The sequence below is a fragment of the Papio anubis genome, chromosome 5 (genome assembly GCF_008728515.1).
Source record: "Papio anubis isolate 15944 chromosome 5, Panubis1.0, whole genome shotgun sequence".
Classification (NCBI taxonomy): domain Eukaryota; kingdom Metazoa; phylum Chordata; class Mammalia; order Primates; family Cercopithecidae; genus Papio; species Papio anubis.
The window spans coordinates 60945573-60964269 of record NC_044980.1 but is presented as its reverse complement, the minus strand read 5'-3'; the positions used below and the strand labels follow the sequence as shown (position 1 = coordinate 60964269).

The window sequence follows — 18697 nt, the reverse complement described above, 5'->3', positions numbered from 1 at the left end:
TACAAGAGGCTTAGCTTTCAGCCTGTCTGGGCTTTCCACATTCTTTCCTCAGTAAGCTTTATCATTTTTAGCTTTCAAGTGAGACACGAAATTTTGTCCTTTCCTTGAAAACTTAGAGGCCATGATAACATTATCAATTGGCTTAATTTTGATAATGCTGTGTTTCAGGGAATAGGAGACCTGAGGAGGCAAAGACAGAACTGCCGGTCAGTGGAGCAGTCAGAACACAAACATTTCTCAATTATTTTGCTATCTTATATGGGTACGGTTTGTGGACTCCCAAATCAATTACAATAGTAAGATCAAAGATCAATGACCACAGATCACCGTAAGAAAAAGTCTGAAACACTGCAAGAATTACCAAAACGTGACAGAGACACCAAGTCAGCACACACTATTGGAAAAACAGTGCCCACAGACTTGTCAGATGCAGGGTTGTCACAAACCTTTAATTTGTAAAAATACAGTATCTGCAAAGTGCCATAAGATGAAGTATGTGGCTGGGCCCAGTGACTCATGCCTTTAATCCCAGTATGAGGCCAACGTGGGTGTATCACCAGAGGTCAGGAGTTCGAAACCAGCCTGGTCAACTTGGCGAAACCCCATCTCTACTAAAAATACAAAAATTAGCCGGGCATGGTGGTGCACGCCTGTAATCCCAGCCACTCGGAACACTGAGGCAGGAGAATCGCTTGAGCCTAAGAGGTGGAGGTTGCCGTTAGCCGAGATTGCACCACTGCACACTGCACTCTATCCTTGGAAAGAGAGTGAGACTGCATCTCAAAAAAACAAAAATAAAAAAATAAAAAACTGTATGCCTGTAACGATGGCAATGTGGAATTAGAAAAATGGTAGTGCTGGTGAAAGACAATAAACAGTATAGGCATACACTTGGGATTGGAAATTCAATGTTTTATTTGGAATGAGATGAGTTTAGAGTTCTAGCAAGATACCCAGTACTGTAATAGCTGATATTCAGTGAGTTCTTAGTGTCAGATAGTTGAAAAGGTGACTGAAGCTCAGGAGAGAGGGAAACATGGTACTGAAGGTCATGCCTATATAATTTATTTCATTTACCACCTCTCATCATCAATTGTGGCTATTACTACATTAAATACAGTAGTATACTTTTTAAAAGAGACTTTTCTGCAAATCTTAGCATGTCCTTCCCAAGGTAAGAAAATGATAATTATAAAAACTAAATTACTATAATGGTACTCCTTAATTATGATTTGGTAGAAGTCTGCTGTTCAAAGCAGCTCCTATTCCAACCTGGCATTGCTTTTAAGAAGTCCTGTGGAGAAGGCCACACACACAAACCCAAACCCACTACCAGCAAGGGGTGCATTTTAAAGGCCTCTGCTCTCCCACCCCTACACATGCAGTTTAACACATCTGAAAACCAAAATGGCAGCTGGGCACGGTAGCTCACATCTGTAATCCCAGCACTTTGGGAGGCCAAGGTGGGAGGCTCACTTGAGGCCGTAAGTTTGAGACTAGCCTGGCCAACATGGTAAAACCCCATTTCCACTAAAAATACAAAAATTAGCTGGGCGTGGTGGTGGGCGCCTGTAGTTCCAGCTACTCAGGAGGCTGAGGAACGAGAATTGCTTGAGCCTGGAAGGTGCAGGTTGCAGTGAGCTGAGACAGCACCACTGCATTCCAGCCTGGGCAACAGAGGAAGATTCTGCCTCAAAAAAAAAAAAAAAGAAAGAAAGAAAGAAAGAAAAGAAAAAGAAAAGAAAAAAAGAGAAAAGAAAACCAAAATGGCTCATGTCCTTTAGCCACAGAAGGCAGCTAAGATAGCTGGCCTATGTAGATAAATCAATATACATAGCCTCAACATCTCTAGGCCAGCTAAGCCAACAGGTCAGGCAGGATTCTAAATTTATCTAACGTAATTTTTTTTTTAGACTAATAGGCTAATAGGCTGTCTTACCTAAGTGACCACCCTGAGCACACAGCTCTTTCACCAAATGGAGAGTTACACCTGTTATAAATGGGAGAAGGCATTCCACCTGCTGTTAAAAGACAAAGTGATAGTTTTCATTGTACAAATATCCTAGCAAGAAGCTGAATTTGTGGGGGCTGGGGGGGAAGGGAAATTCAGAGAGCAGCTATCACTTACTTGGGTACTGCAAAATGTTTAATATGAAAGCCTTGACTAGAGTTAACTGCCACAGAACACGAAGATTGCCCAGTATGCAAAACCTTCCATTTTTGGTAGTAATCTTGAACCCTGGAAAAGCCTATTATCCCCTTTCAGTTACAGAAATAAGATGTAAATATGCAAATAACTGTTCCAGAAATAGTTGAAATTACTACTCAACAGTGGCAAGATTTTAAGATTTTCATTTTATTAAAAATATAGCAACATAATAGCAGCATCATTTGATAAATCTTTACTAGTACCATTTAAAAGTAGTCCTACTCACAAATAAACACCACCTATGCAGCATGTTTATGTTTACATTCCAAACTCTTCCCTTGATAATCTAACACTGTTCTATTAACCTAATCATTAAGGAGGTAATTTTTTAAGCATTAAGTTGATCTACACAGCTACACAGTATACTCAAATTTCATACTTAAATCTACTGTAGAAATCAGAAATTCTTTAGTTTATTCCCCAACAGTGTGTTACCTACCAGTACCCTCAAAATGGTTGAAATCAACCTATTCTTTCAGTGCGATTTTTATGAATTTATACTTACATATATAGTTATGAAATTATGTCTAGCAAATAAAAATAAACCAAGAATACAAGGTAGTACTCCTCCATACCAATCCTGGAAAAATAAAATTTAGAGGTAAAATATGTGAAATCTCCCAAAAGTTGGCAATTTTCAAAATTAAAATGTTAACTAGATATAAATTTAAAAATCAGGCAACAGACTTAGAACCTTTTATAAACATTATATTAAGAAATGTTATATCTGATATAAGCTAATTGTAACAAACTGCTAGAAACTATAAAAGTACTTTAGAATGGAAGAAAGCTAGTTAGTAGTTACTAAATCCAACTGACTGAATATAACCAAAGTCATAAATGGCTTAGCGTTCACTTTTAAAATCATGTATTGCCAGGTGCAGTGCCTCACACCTGTAATCTCAGCACTTTGGAAGGCTGAGGCAGACGGATTGTTTGAGCCCAGGAGTTTGAGACCAGTCTAGGCAGCATGGCAAGACCCTGTCTCTACAAAAAAATTCTACAATTAGCTGGGCATGGTGGCACATGTCTGTGGTCCCAGCTACTCAAGAGGCTTAGATGAGAGGATCATCCATGCCCAGAAAGGTCAAGATTGCAGTGAGCCATGATCATGTCACTGCACTCCAGCCTGGGTGACAGTGAGACCCTGTCTCAAAAAGAAAAGTAGTAATAAAAACGTATTACTCTTCACGCAAAACCACCAATAAAAGTGTACTAAAAACAAACTCACCCACAAACCCAAGACTAAGTAGGGAAGTCAATTTTATTTTAAAATTTTATTACATTTATACTAAACTCCTGCTTCCAGAAATATAATTTAGCTCTTTCAAGAGCACTAGCTTTTAAAATTTGAAAATAAACAATCTAATTTTAAGTGAAAATTACATTAGTAAATAAACATGAGAAAATAATATGTATGTAGTAAAAATAAATTTAAACACAAGAAACACATGGGCACTGCACATTTACTTCGTAGGAATGGCTCTACTTCATAATGCACCCAGTTAAAATCAGATACTGTCTTCCAATGAAAACATAAATGATTCACTGAAATCATAAGTTATTCAATGCCATCCCTCCAAAGGGATTCATTTTAATTGCTAATTCAACAATAATTAAATCATGCTCTTTATTTCTAATAAGATTGAAAAAAAACTTAAAGGCCTATTACTCTACATTATAACTCTTGAATCTACACAGTATCTTCACTTGAGAGGGGAGTTTGATCAGGGTTCTAAGTTTTAAAATAAAGATAGCAACATAGACATAGGAATGACTGAAGGTCTTGAAAATTAATACTATCACAAAATAAATTCTCTTGGACCACCCCCCTGCCCCCCGCCGGCAAAAAAAAAAAAAAACCTTTTCATTATAAATGCCAGTGTTTATTTTTAATTGAGCATGTCAAAATTTAAGCCTCTGGCACTGCCAAAGATCAACATAGTAGGTACTGAACCTCTTGAAGAAAAGAACTTGAAACACAGAGATCACAAGCTGACTAGTGTTTGCAATTATAAGCTAATTAGATAGAAAATAACTAAGACAGTAACTGCAGAACTTCAGGATTTGAAAGTTTTGACACAAAACCGATGCACTAGCTTATGAACTGATGCACCATCTTATGATACTAGTTCAGTATACGTTGCTGAAAGGCAACAGAATTTGTCTACAATGATAAATAGCAACTACAACTTAAGGAACAGAGTGTACTCTACGTAATCAAGCTAAAAAAAAAAATTACAGAAAGTATCAAGTATAAAATGTCTGTCTTCTTGGCCTTACCTCAAGTTTATCTGACAACATCTACCTGGGATTTAAAAAAAAGAAGTCTTAAAGAAAAAAACAAAATACCCTGAAAGAAAATATACGAATGAAAATATGAGCTCTTTTAAGTCAACAGAGAAAGTATGTCTCAAACAGATACACACGTGCGCATACGCACACATGGACACACACACATCCCTCTAGACCTTAGAATGCCTTGCTTCCATAAGCCCAAATAAGAAAATGTTAAACCCCAATAACAATCTGATTTGTTTCTCCAGATCTCTTGTATTCCTACTCATTCTTAGCTTTTACAAATCAGTGTTTCAAGATTATAGTAAGATTATTTTAAAGCTGAATAAATATCAGCAAAGAAAATAATTAGCAGCAGGAACCAAATTAAATGTTAATTACCGACATAAAAAAACATGTAATAGGTCCAGAGTACAAGAAAACACTCATACCTTAAATGACTTGTTTCATAGACACCACACAAACACACACTCTCCACGTCACAACAATCTCAATGCCAACTAAAACAAGCAGGATAAAACTAAAATGCTTTTTTGAAATGCATAAACAAATATTTTCCTCTAAAATACTTAGCTTTATTAAAGAAATGGTACTAAAAATAACAGATTCCAACAACATTTGCTCTATTTCTACTTATATATCATAAATAAGACAGCTGTTGATGCAAGACACACTCTTTCACAATCTTTCCATATGCACCCAAGCATTCTTGTATCAGAATAAGCTGTTTACCAGCCAACCATATGTGGCTGAATGATTAAAATGACCATCTATACTTTACATAGTAAAGCATCTTCCAAAATTTTAATGTACACAGTGACAAAAAGGAAAAACAAACAAAAAAACAGTAATTCTGAACACATGAAGAGTGATTAAGCAGCTTCATAATCAAATCAGGCTTCATTACTTGCAATAAGGGCAACTCTTTCCATTCCCCACCAAATACTAAAGTTTCAATCTTATTAACATTAAAAGAAAACTCTAGTTGAAACCAAGTAACGAACATGCTATTCAGCTTTTTAGATCTAGAAAAGTAACTCTTCCCATGAGGTAAGGCAACTGAGTAATATGATTGTATTAGATTGCATTAAAATAATTATACTTAATTTTTTAATACACTAATTAAAAGGTATTACTTTTTTGAAAATACAATAATAATGAGTTCAGAAACCACAAGTTATAGTACTGGGGAAAAACATTAGCAGTGTTGTCACTTTACTGTTTGCATACTTTCTGTAAAAAGTGAGCCTAAGAATGATGGATGACCTGTATCTTAAACTCAAGTAAACGTATCCTTAAACATAAAACCAATAACCTCCCATATACTCCTAAGTCCTTAAGTACAATTTCTGCACATCATTTATGAAAAGATGATTGAGAGGTAATAAGGCCATCCAATGTAGAGAACTAAAGGGTTTCCTTCTATTTAAGGAAAATAAGAACACGTTTCATTTTCAATTATCACAGTATAAAACTGATGGTCCCAAAGCTGCATGACTCTAATGTCATTCTTGAAAACAGGACTTCCTTCTCATATCAGGTGAAATCAGTAAGAAGCTGTTCTGACATACCACTTACACACTTCTCTACAGGTATGAATGAAATATCCATCTAGATTCCGTATGAATTGAGAATGACTAGCACATATAAAATTCTAGAAAACAGTATACCACATTGTAGAAGGCACTAAAGCTTCAGCTTGTGCTCCCATAGCCCATTTTGAAAAGCCAGTTTTCTTTTTATAAGGGCACCTTTGCCACCTACAGCTGACAAGACACACTGCAATATTATTCATAATAAGCTTGGAAATGTCAAGAAAATTTAAAAAGAAATGCTCATTTTGCAGGTAGACCCAATGATTCTAAACACTGAATACTAATTCATTATTAGTATTCAACACAGTTGCTCTTCCTTTTGAAAGAGAACAGTAGCATGCATTGTCAGTTTTTGAATCCACTTATTTAAGCAATTTTAATCTGCAAAACTATTTTAAAGAAAAACTGTCCTAAACAGTGAGCCAAAGAAAACACAATAGTGAGAATTTAACACAATCACCATAAGTCCTGTGAAGTAAATGTTAAAACTTCTTACATACTTTGCACTTACAAGGGTGTGTATATATTTGCACCAATTTCAAGCACATCATCAAACTGTATATACTGAAATTAAAAAAAAGTAAAACAATACAAAATTCAGTAACTAGCATTTTTTAAAAGAGCCTCCAATGCTTATCTCCAGTCTTTAGGGATAGTACAAACTTGGATCTTTGATGTTCAATTTATTTGCAATGGTTCTTGGCAAACACTAACAAATCACATGACAAGTGTGTCAGCCACCATGGAAATACACAGATTTTTAGAAGATGAGTTTGGGTAACATCTGTTATTTTCATGATGTCCATGCTTTATTTTCTTACTCAATAACAAGATGGTCACAAAGTCATCTAACAACTGGAAAAGCTGTTAGATCCTATCTTTACGCTCAACTAGATTTCTTTCCTGTTTACATCTTGTTGAGAGAATTAAAAGCTTTGGATTTGATTCCAGCATTGAGTGCAGAGGTACACTTGTCGGTCCTATACTGCTTCTGTTTTGGTAGAGAGGTTTTCTTCACTCAGCTGACAATTCCCGTTGTGCTGTACTTTGTTTTCCTCAGTCCTTGGTGCATCCTTGTCATCTACTTCTTTGCTCACACTTGAATCTGGTTCTTTATTGTGCTCCTTCTCCTACAAAGAGTAATTAACGTATGCATTTACTATTTTCCTCAAGAACTGCCTCCTATTATGACAAAAATGTGAAACTTTATCTTTTGCGAATTAAAAAAACTGGGTATTATTTTCTCCCATTACGTTTTCACATGTAAAGAATACGCAAACACTATCAATTTCCCCTTTGTATTCTCATAAAAAGATGGACAATCCATGGAAATTAAATTAGGATTGGTGAAAAGAAATTTTAAGCAGGTACTCAATAAATGTTGCTGACAGACTTGAAAAAGTGAGACAGATCTATTGAAAGAGTGAAATAATTTCCAAGGATGCCAGGATATATTTTTAATCTGGAAACCAATGCAGCAAAAATAAGGAAATGTAGAAAAGGAAGTCATTATGCCTCCTGGAAAAGGCTGTTCAAGAACACTCCAATTTCTACCCTCAATTTAAACGAGAATTAAATAAGAACAAACAGTGCCTGGAACATCGTAAATGCTTAATAAATGTTATCAATGTTATTGATGATGATGATAATCCTCTACCAGTATTATAGTACATAAAAACTGTAAGACAGATGTTCCAAAATTCATAATTTCAAAATACAAATATACTTTACCAGTGTAAGTAACTTAATTCACAACTACTTATTTATCCAAGTGACAAAAAAGCTCACTTGGTGGAATGTGGTTTTCCATTAGGTATTCTAACACAACAAACCTAATGTTAACCACACAAAGTCTTTTCAAATTTGTTAAAACATAAATTGAGGAAAATGGCATCAGGCAGAAATACTATCTATATAAAATCAAATACATTTGTTACTGTTGATTTCTTAAATTTTTCTTGCATGCCACGTTATGATTTAATTTAGTTTTATTTTAGTTTTAATTGGCTCTTATCTCTTCAACATTTAGTTTTTTTTAATTACCAATTAAATATTTTAAATATTTTAAAATGCCAACAATGTACAAGACACTGTTCCCCAAAGAGCTTTCAGTCTAAAACCATTTGTATGCAATAAAGAACAATCTCAAGTGCCAGACACCGAATGACTACTGCTTACTTTAAGTGAAGTACTGTTCTTCTCCAACTTCTCTTTCCCATCTCTATCATTAGAACTCTTTCTCATAGACGTTGAACGTTCTCTCTCTCTTCTTTCACTGATGTGGTCCCTTTCTTTTTCTCTCTTTTTATCCTTCTTATTTCTGCTATAAGAATATTGATATGTCAGTTAAATTCTAAGCAATTGAAGATCGATTATATTCTTGACAAGATATCCTTTTCTAACACTGGATATCTAAAATAATGCATTGTTAATAAGCATTAACAGTAAGCTGGTTTGCAAAGTAACATAAATGAGACCTACAACCTGACCTACTCCACCCTTACCCCAGTTAGTTTCTTAAGGATACACAAGTCATTTTGGCAGAGGCACCATACGTTCTCATAAAACACTGTTTGGTATAGCCTATTTAACAGTTTTCGAATATTCATGACTTGTTTATGTACTGCAATAAGGAGAAAATAAAACCAAATGAATATGTATCTGCCTCATTTTGCAAAGAGAAACAAAGAAAAGACAATCAAATGATTGGTCAATTACACAGGATGAATGGGAACAAGGCAGAAGGAATGGAGACAGGAGTGACATTTTCTGAATGTATCTGTTCGTAAGACAAAAGTTTTGACTTTCCTGGGTAAAGCATTTGTTTCAAAAATACAAATATGGCCTGCATCTACAGTATCCTAACCCTTCCGTTATTCTCACAAAAGCCAAAAACCTATAAGCAAATTAACAAAAGATCCCTCTGCTGGAAAATCACAGAAAATCATCTAAAAAACCATAACAATTAGTAAGGCAGTGGGATTAAAAAAATAAATATACAGAAATCAATAACTTTCCTACGTACAAACCTAACCTCCAATTAAACATAATGAAAGAAAATACCTCATTTCCAACAGCAACAACAAAAATTTCTAGGAATTAAGACATGCATAAACCCTGTATGAAACAAACGCTGAAATACTCCTGAAAACACTAAGGATGGCCTAATAAGATATACCACATTCCTTGTCTACAGCCATTATCACCCTGAACGTGCCCAGTCTCATCAGACACACCACATTCCTGGACAGAAGACTTGTCATCATAAGTCTATAAAACCACAAAAGTTCAAGAAAAACAAAAAGTTCTATCATAATCTTGGAATAGGAAAAGCCTTTTATCAGTTTTTGACTCACATAAGAAGTCATAGAAGAAAAAGAGAAAGTTATTTTAAAAATGAAAAACCTTTGTAAAATCAAGTCTCACCATTTTTTAAAAGAAACAGCAAACTGAGAATGATATTTATAATCACATCACTAAACAATAAACTCCCTATAATAAAAGAGTTCTTGGAAACAGAAAAGGAAACAAAAAGGCCAACAGAAAAATGGGCAGAGTATACAGACAATTCGCAGAAAAAGAAATACAAATGGCTTTCAAATGTATGAAGTGGTCACTTCTCTCATAATTAAGACTGCAAACTGCTGCAAACCCTTATAGAGGATAATTTGGAAATAGCTCTCAAAAATTACAAACATGCTTATTACCTAACCTAACAATGCCACTTCTTCAGATTTTTCCTACACACATGCACACTAAAAACAACTTAAGTCCAAAGTTATTAATTATAGCATTACATAATTTATGGTAAGAAAATTCAAAAAAACCCCTTTTACTGTAGCCTAGGTTAAATAACCAAGGTACTGCCATACAATGGAAGCCTATGCAATTATAAAAAGGAATTGAAGAGGCTCTCTCTGACCTCGTCAAGTGACAAAAAGACTTCCTGGTAGTTAAATGACAAAAGCAAGTGCACAACAGTGTGTATTTTGTGTTACTTTTTGTATTAGAAAAAAATGATACATGCTCATCTTGTTATCTGTATATGAAACTGGAAACATATACAAAAAAACCTCATGAAGTCATTACTTATGGGGACAGTGTAGATGGGCACGAGTGGAAATTGAGACTTCCTGATATATAACTTTTTATCTTTAATTTCTGAATGATGCATATATATTATTCATTCAAAATATAAAGTTAAAAAATAAAGAGATAAATTTAAAATTTTTAAAAATATTTCTTGCTTTCTCCTGTTTAGTTTTAGCACAAGTTTCCAACCTACCTCCTAGGGGACGGAGATCTAGAAGATTTCCTTTTTATGGTTTTTGACGTTCTTGGCGATCTGGAAGAACTCCTGCTCCTCCTCCTACGCCTTTCCCTGAAAGCCAAAAATACATCATTTTTAAAAACAGCAATTAAAATAAAGGGCAATTCAAATATACAAAAGCAAAAGGGTCCTTGATATTCTCATATGAACAGTATTTTTTAGAGGCCAGTTTAAACTTATGTCCTTTATGAACATGTTCAATTACCTAACTTTAGAGTGGGTCAAATTATGAATCATAAATTTTACAGACTGATGAAAACATCATCTAAGACTTCATATTAGGAAGGGTAGAAGACCTCCTCCTTTTCACCTCATTTACTCGAACAATTTCTTCAGTAGAAAAAATATTAATGGTGTTTCTGCTTCTCTCAAGTATGTTCTTTCTCAGTAGCTAAAACATGTTTTGTTTATCAAATACTTTGTCAGGTATCTAGCTCCTCACTGCCCCACTGTGGATTATAATGAAGTAACAGGCCCTTTTCAAGAACTGAAACATAAATTGGCTTGTAAAATGTGAACTTTCTATACCCAATTATTAACAATGTCTACTTTAAAAAGCATTTACATTACTATCATTTTAGAGAAATTGTTTTTCCCTCCAACCTCCTATCATTTCATTACTGTTGTTCTATTAATTCAAAATTTAGTGTAAAAGCTGCTTAGATTTAAGCAAAATAGTTACAATCTGAGATGTAAGTATGACAGGAATAATTATAAAATAGATTACGTTTTTATTATTAACCATTTTGCTTATCAGATTAGCAAATGATACATATTCTACACTACTTCAACTCAAAAACAAGGAACTTCACTAGGTCTATAATTTAAGGGATATGGTATGAGGACATATCCAATGATCTATCTCACAAGTTCTGATCATCAGTGACCACACAGCTGAAAAACCAAATCCTCTGGAATTCATGTTATCCTTACCATCTCAGGAAACTGATTCTAAGAGACTAATAAAATATTTTCAAAGTTTTTCATTTCTAAAATAAAAAACGCTCACACGGTATATATAATAGACATTAAAATACAAAGTTCAAGAACTCTGAGAACAGAAGTCAATTCTACCTCTACCTAAGACTCTCTCCTCCACTTTTATTCCCAAGACACTCCAAAATTACACTTCCTAAAATGGAAATTAGATACCTTATTTCACTACATCAATGCCATTCTCTTAACAGCTCAGCCTAAGAACCAAAAATACTTTTTACATAGCATGTGAATGTCAGTGTATTCCAGACTTTAAGATTACACAAAATGGCTCTGCCTTGATCAGTGTAATTGTTTTACTTATTTGTTCAGAAAGCAGTATGTACAAGTGGATGTCTAATACCCACTAGCTGATGATAAGGAGAGGAAAGTCCCCATAGACAACAGCAAGCTAGAGAATTACTTGAGAAAGAAATAGTATTAACAACTAAAGTTGGTGAGATTTAGACTTAAATTTGAGTTACACACCTTACCCAGCTACACAACCAGGATCATATTACTTAACCTAATCTGTTTTTTCAACTGAAAAATAAAGACAATTAATAATTTAAGTCTTACGAGGTTGTTGAGGATTTAGGATAAAATCTGTAATGTACAAAGCATAGAGTGTGACACAGAGTAGGTGCTCAATAAATACTGTTTTCTCCTTCCCTTTCTTGGTATCACCTTTATTGACAGTAACTTTTAATCATTAAAAAATTCTTTAATATCATTTTCTTTAAAAGTATAAATTAGGAGACAATGTTAGAAATAAGAATATTAACTATTTTTTGAACAGTTAAAATATTTTTCATTTAGTAACAAATCAGAACATCTGAAATGCAGAAAAATGCTAAAAGACAAGAAATTGTAACTCTTGGCTTGGCGCAGTGGCTCAAGTCTGTAATTCCAGCACTTTGGGAGGCTGAGGCAGGTGGATCACCTGAGGTCAGGAGTTTGAGACCAGCCTGGCCAACTTGGTGAAATCCCATCTCTACTAAAAATACAAACATTAGTTGAGTGTGGTGGTACACGCCTGTAATCCCAGCTACTCAGGAAGCTGAGACAGGAGAAATCGCTTGAACTGAAGAGGCGGAGGTTGCGGCGAGCAGATATCGCACCACTGCATTCTAGCCTGAGTGACGAAGTGACACTCTGTCTAAAAAAAAAAAAAATTCAAAGAAAGAAATTGTAACGCTTTACCAAGCTCTTCTGAAAGCATGAAATATTCCAAATTGCTGCCTTTATGAACTAATGTCAGTCATCTTTTATTCTCAAGGCCCCAGATGTTATTGAAGAATACATTTGAGCCAGGTGCGGTGACTCACACCTGTAATCCCAGCACTTTGGGAGGCCAAAGAGGGCAGATCACTTCAGGCCAGGAGTTCAAGATCAACCTGACCAACATGGTGAAACTCCGTCTCTACTAAATATACAAAAATTAGCCAGGCATGGTGGTGCACACCTGTAATCCCAGCTACTCTGGAGGCTGACGTACGAGAATCACTTGAACCGGGAAGGCGGAGGCTGCAGTGAGTCCAGATCATGACACTGCACTACATCCTGGGCAACAGAGCAAGACATTGTCTCGAAAAATATATACATATATATTTAGGAATGAATGTGAACACTTGAACTTTCCTCTACACCAAACAACTTAAAATGGCCCAAGAAAAAGTTAAATATTCCCATGTCATCAGAAAAAGTAAATTCAAGTTATTAAAAAGGAATTAAAATAGTATTTGGTGCTGTGAAAGGTAATGTCTAAACAATCACAGAAACACAAAGGCACGTGTGACTCAGAATCAACAAAATCACTTTGCAGTAAAGGTGCAGTTACAAGGCTCAAACCGATACCCACAGCAAATGAGGTTACATTAATTCTTCAATTTGTGGTTCAACGTGCTGAAATAAAGCAGTGATCTGTTTATTTTCAGCCTTGTTTTAACATATACTATTGCTTTCAACTTTGTGCTTCTGAGGTAGTCTTTAAAAGTAAGTACCAAGTACTAGTGAGAGAATTCTCAAACTTAATCTCTAAAATAAACTAAAAAGGTTACTATACTTCTTGTACAGAGCGTCAGCTTCCTCATGTTTTAAAACAGTGATGATAATAATCTTCTCCCAGGCCTGTTGTGAGGATTAAACAAGGTGAGACATGAAAAAGTCTGCTGACATGATGTCTGGCATATAGTAAGTGCACAATAAAGGTCTACGATTATCTTTTATTATCTAGTCAAAGGCTGGTATTAAAAATAAACTACTAAAGCACAAGTTTTAAAAATGGGAAACATATATTCCTTTATCTCAAATTATTTTCTATTAAAAAACCATCTTAAGAATATCTTTAAAAACGTGCTAATATATATTTAATATTTTTAAGATAGTATAGTACAAGTTAGGAACTTCCATTTATAGTCATGGTATCATCTGAAGTAAAGGATGTAGGTTTAGATAATCTCAAATCTCAAGGTTGTTCTCATTGTTCAGCTGTTACTATGGCAACCTGCTGCCACCTGGTGGTAGTAAACCTATTAATAAACTGAAATCACAGTCTTAAGGAAAAACTCCAACCTCTAAAACTGACGAAATAAAACATAACCAAAATTTAAATGTTATGCACTTAACAAAATAAGGATAAAAATTAACTTAGGTGACAAAGAAAGCTAACACTGCAACTTCAGAAACCATTTTACATATTAAAATTAATCACACCATTCAAGAAAAGTCCAGGAAAAAAGAGGCAAATTCTTACTGTGCATTTTTTAAAAAGTAACCTTTCCCTGCCATCCCACCCTCTAAGAAAATAACAATTATTATTATTCTATTAAAATAGTGGTTACAGAGAATAGCTAAAACTTTTCAAATAATGTCCAGTATCATCTCTTTCTCCACTCTGCTAGAGAAATGTTTACTCTGAAATTAGGAGAAAATGTTTTTATATTACTTTACAGATTCCACTTGCATACAGTAACCTTTTCTCCCTCCGTAAAAATTTTTGTTTCCAATTGTCATCAGCAAATCCCTTTGTAAAAATTTTAAGCATCATCAAACCTGCTGGAACTACGAGATCTTCGCGATGCATTATAACTCCTGGGTGGTGTTCTGGATTTTTTATCCTTCTTTCTTTTTTCATCTATCTCTTTGGATCTGTCTTTTTCTCGTTCCTTTTCTTTGTCCTGTTCCTTTTCCTTCTCTTTGTCTCGATCCTTTTCATGCTCTTTTTCCCGTTCTCTCTCTCTGTCCTTTTCCTTGTCTTTTTCCCGGTCCTTTTCCCGTTCCTTGTCCCGGTCTTTATCTTTGTTTTTACCCCGTTCCTTTTCTTTTTCACGTTCCTTTTCCCTCTCTCTCTCTTTTTCCCTGTCTTTCTCTTTCACTCTTTCCTTTTCCTTGATCTTTTCTCGAGTGTCTTTTCTCTTGTCCCTTTAAAAACAAAAATAAATAAATTCGTAACTAAAATAATTCTACCACCTCCAAAAAGACCTCTCTCTCTCTTCAACAATTACCAACACAAGACAATTTATAGCAGCTACAGACATTTACATATACATTTTCATGAAACTCAGGTGTACAAGAAGCTGCTAAACAAAGCTATTAATATTATACAAGCTGAAGTGAGTAGTTTGGAAACCTCATGAGTCACACTGACATCAGATTCAAATCAATAGTAATCAATATTAATACTAGATTACTAAAACAATAAAAAAGGTTTCATTTCTCTCATTAAAAACCTAAACTACAACAGATTTTTTTTTTTTTTTTTTTGAGACGGAATCTTGCTCTGTCGCCCAGGCTGGAGTGCCGTGGCCGGATCTCAGCTCACTGCAAGCTCCGCCTCCCAGGTTCACGCCATTCTCCAGCCTCAGCCTCCTGAGTAGCTGGGACTACAGGCGCCCGCCACTTCGCCCGGCTAGGTTTTTGTATTTTTTAGTGGAGACGGGGTTTCACCGTGTTAGCCAGGATGGTCTCGATCTCCTGACCTCGTGATCCACCCGTCTCGGCCTCCCAAAGTGCTGGGATTACAGGCTTGAGCCACCGCGCCCGGCCTACAACAGATTTTTAACAAATGAAGCCAATTAAAATATTATCCCTGAGCACTAATAGAACTCTGAGGAAAAAAAAAATTATTGTTAATTTCTCTAAAACTCACCGTGAACGCGAACGACTCCTTGACTTCCGTCTCTCCCTTGATTTAGAGCGTTTTTTATGTGGGCTCTTAGATCTTCGTCTGTCTTTCTGTCTTGAACGTGATCTATTATGGGATCTACTTCTAAAGAAAAACAAATTGTTAGAATATCAAAACTTATTCTTAGAATTTCAACTTTTAAGAATTTACGATCCTTCAAACAAGAAAACTTAAAATCTGTCCTAACAGTATTTGACAATATTTTTTAATTTTCTCTTAAATAATACTTTAGTTACATAATCCCAACGTTTATTGGAAACTTTCCTGGATATTTCACTGTCTGGAACAGAGACAGAAACAAAGAATTTAACAGTTATTTCGTGTAGTTTCAGATGTGGCTTTTGCTAGTCATTTTGTGCCTCCAATCAGTATAGAAGATTTTTCCCTGTTAACTTGCATGTAATCTGGTCACAACACATCATGATAGGGAGTAGTGGTTACATGGTTCAGTAGTTCCTGTGAATGTGTACTGTTTGTCAACAAACAAAAAGAATATACAAAGAAGCACAGCCCTAATGACAGCGCTACTGTGACAGGAAAATAAAAATCATTAATCATAAGTTAAAACTAGATATAATCAAATATTGGATTTACAATGCCTTGATTTAACTATATCAAGTTAAAAAATTATGTGTAACTACAATCACAGCTACCGGTTGAGTATCCTTTATGTGAAATGCTTGGAACCAAAAGTATTTTGAATTTCACATTTTGGGAGATTTTGGAATATCTGCATTATATACATACACACATGTATAAAACTGGTTGAGCATCCCAAACACACAACTGAAAAATCCAAAATGCTCCAGTAAGCATTTTTTTGAGCATCACGAAAGCGTTCAAAAAGTTTTGGATCTTGAAGCCTTTTGGATTTCAGATTTTCAAATTTGTGAGTCTCAACCTGTATGAAAAGAAACCTTTAACTGCAGGAAACGTTCAATTGCAGGGAAGGTAACTGTTATTCTAATTTGGACTAGGCCCCCTTTCTCACTGAAAAAGTGTTTTGAGAATTTGATTTTTTTCATAATGAGGTATCCTAACTACTTACTAAAATGTTAACAAAACAGAAGCACACAACTTAAATAGCAAAGTGATTAGACTCAACAGCTTTGGAGTCTGACAATCTGGCTCTGAGAGGCAGCTCTGCCACACACTACCTGTGAGAACTCCGGCTAGTCACTTAACCTCTCCAAGCCTGAGTTTCTTCCTCTATAAAGTAGATTAGGAATCATACCTACATCTCTTAGGGCTGTCATGAGGATTAAAACTGATGATGTATGTAAAACTGTGGAGTACTCTCTAGCAAAAAGTAAATGTTTAAAACTCTTAACTCTCAATGTCATCATTATTAAAAGTTAACATTAAATGTAAACTTTATATCTTTATGTATATATTCCAAGGAAGCTGAATGAACTTCCATAAGTATCCTTTATACAGCTAAAACTCATCTTGATAGTCATGTTTTAATAAATTAACTTAGAACAATTATCAGTAAAAGAAATATAGTTGGGCTGGGCATAGTGGCTCACACCTGTAATCCCAGCACTTTGGGAGGCCGAGGCAGGTGGATCACTTGAGGTCAGGATTTCAAGATCAGCCTTGCCAATGTGGTGAAACCTGTCTCTACTAAAAATACAAAAATTAGCTGGGTATGGTGACATGCACCTGTAGTCCCAGTTACTCGGGAGGCTGAGGTGGGAGAATCAATTGAACCCAGGGGGCAGAGGTTGCAGTGAGCCAAGATCGCGCCACCGCACTCCAGCCTGGGCAACAGAGTGAGATTCCATCTCAAAAAAAGAAAAGAAAAAAGAAAACGACCATGCTTTGTGGTATGCTCTGAACCAGAAAAACCTCCAAATAATCCTCATTAATAACAAAATCATTTTTTGTTTTTAAACACATTTTTCAGTTTAGTCAAAATGTTGATTAAAATACTAATCAACACTACAAATCAAAATTTCAATAGCTAATTTCCATTTAAACTACTCATCTACTATTTGGCTTTAAAAATAATATACAATTGTCTTCATTCCATATATATTTTTTTAGCCTCATTTGGTTCAACATACATTATTTTTCATTTTTTTCCAAAGACACTAGATAAGAAATCATATACCACGTTTTTAATACAAAAAGATAATTCATAGCTTACTGAAATCTTTATCACTAGTAACTTAAGAGCCATGAAGGTTAAGGAGTAGATGTTAAGGCAAAACTGAAAAACTGAGAACATTATTAGTCCATTTACAGATATCCACACAGGGTAATCTTTTAAAGTGCCTTTGTTTCTATATACTTAATAAAAAGTCTTACTATAAGATTTGTTTTAAGCTGTCCTTGCTAAAAATACAATTCTTTTGTTTTCCTCAAAGCAATGCTTTCCAACCTTAAGCAAAAAAACTTACTTTAAAAAATTAAGTATAACTCTCATAAATAAGTTAATAATAAAAAGCACTGATCACTTGGCTTCCAACCTTACCCTGCAGCTGAGATGTCAAAAGACAGTGACTAAGAGTAATTATTGCATTTTAACTGTGACATTAAATATTTTCATGTCAATCTTACCCACTAGTAGTTTTCTGATTAAGAATGCTAAAAGCAGTCAAGAGCGGATCTAATCTAACTAAAGATTTATCACTAGTAGCTCTCATTTTTAATGAGAAATTGTATTCTGAAAATGTAAAATCATATTTTTAAATTAAACTGTAAATAAACAGCAACTTACCATTATGCTGCAAAGTTCATTTGTAAATCAGTTGTTTCCATTAAAATATTATAAAATGTCTAGCAGTTCCTGTGCTAATCTATAAACTTAAAATTGTAACAATTATAGTACTATCAATCTTTTCTATGTCTCAATAAATAAAACAGGCATCAAAACTTGGACAAAATGGAAACATACCTCCCTAGTCCTAGCCAAGGTCACAGTGACAAGAAACTCCTTCCTCTCTCTAACCATAAGAAGGGGAAGGAACAGGGAAAGGCTGTGGGGGGGAGGGCTGCGAGGTAGGAAGCATGGCTCTAGAAGCATTTGAAAAGGGTGAAAAAGTAGAAGGTGGGCCTTTAAGTTAAAGGGTTCCTGCAACCCACGCTCGTGCTAAGAC

At 34.9% G+C, this 18697-nt stretch overlaps 1 protein-coding gene across 10 annotated transcripts in view; it reads right to left on the bottom strand.

Moving 5' to 3' along the window:
- Window positions 1–2336: 2336 nt before the first annotated feature.
- The window catches only part of SREK1 (splicing regulatory glutamic acid and lysine rich protein 1), a 39237-nt gene continuing 22876 nt past the window's right edge, over window positions 2337–18697 (bottom strand). For 4 of the 10 annotated variants that reach the window (XM_009208531.4, XM_003899750.5, XM_021939402.2 and 1 more), the window contains 5 exons: window positions 15558–15677; window positions 14462–14830; window positions 10388–10483; window positions 8281–8425; window positions 2337–7232 (listed from right to left, as the gene is read on the bottom strand). In XM_009208531.4, coding sequence (XP_009206795.1) covers window positions 7083–7232; window positions 8281–8425; window positions 10388–10483; window positions 14462–14830; window positions 15558–15677 — 880 coding nt within the window. In that variant the 3' untranslated portion in view covers window positions 2337–7082. Of the gene's footprint in view, window positions 7233–8280; window positions 8426–10387; window positions 10484–13472; window positions 13538–14461; window positions 14831–15557; window positions 15678–18697 lie in introns of those variants that run through there. The other 6 variants (XM_009208532.4, XM_017959599.3, XM_021939404.2 and 3 more) reach the window with 4 other exon arrangements.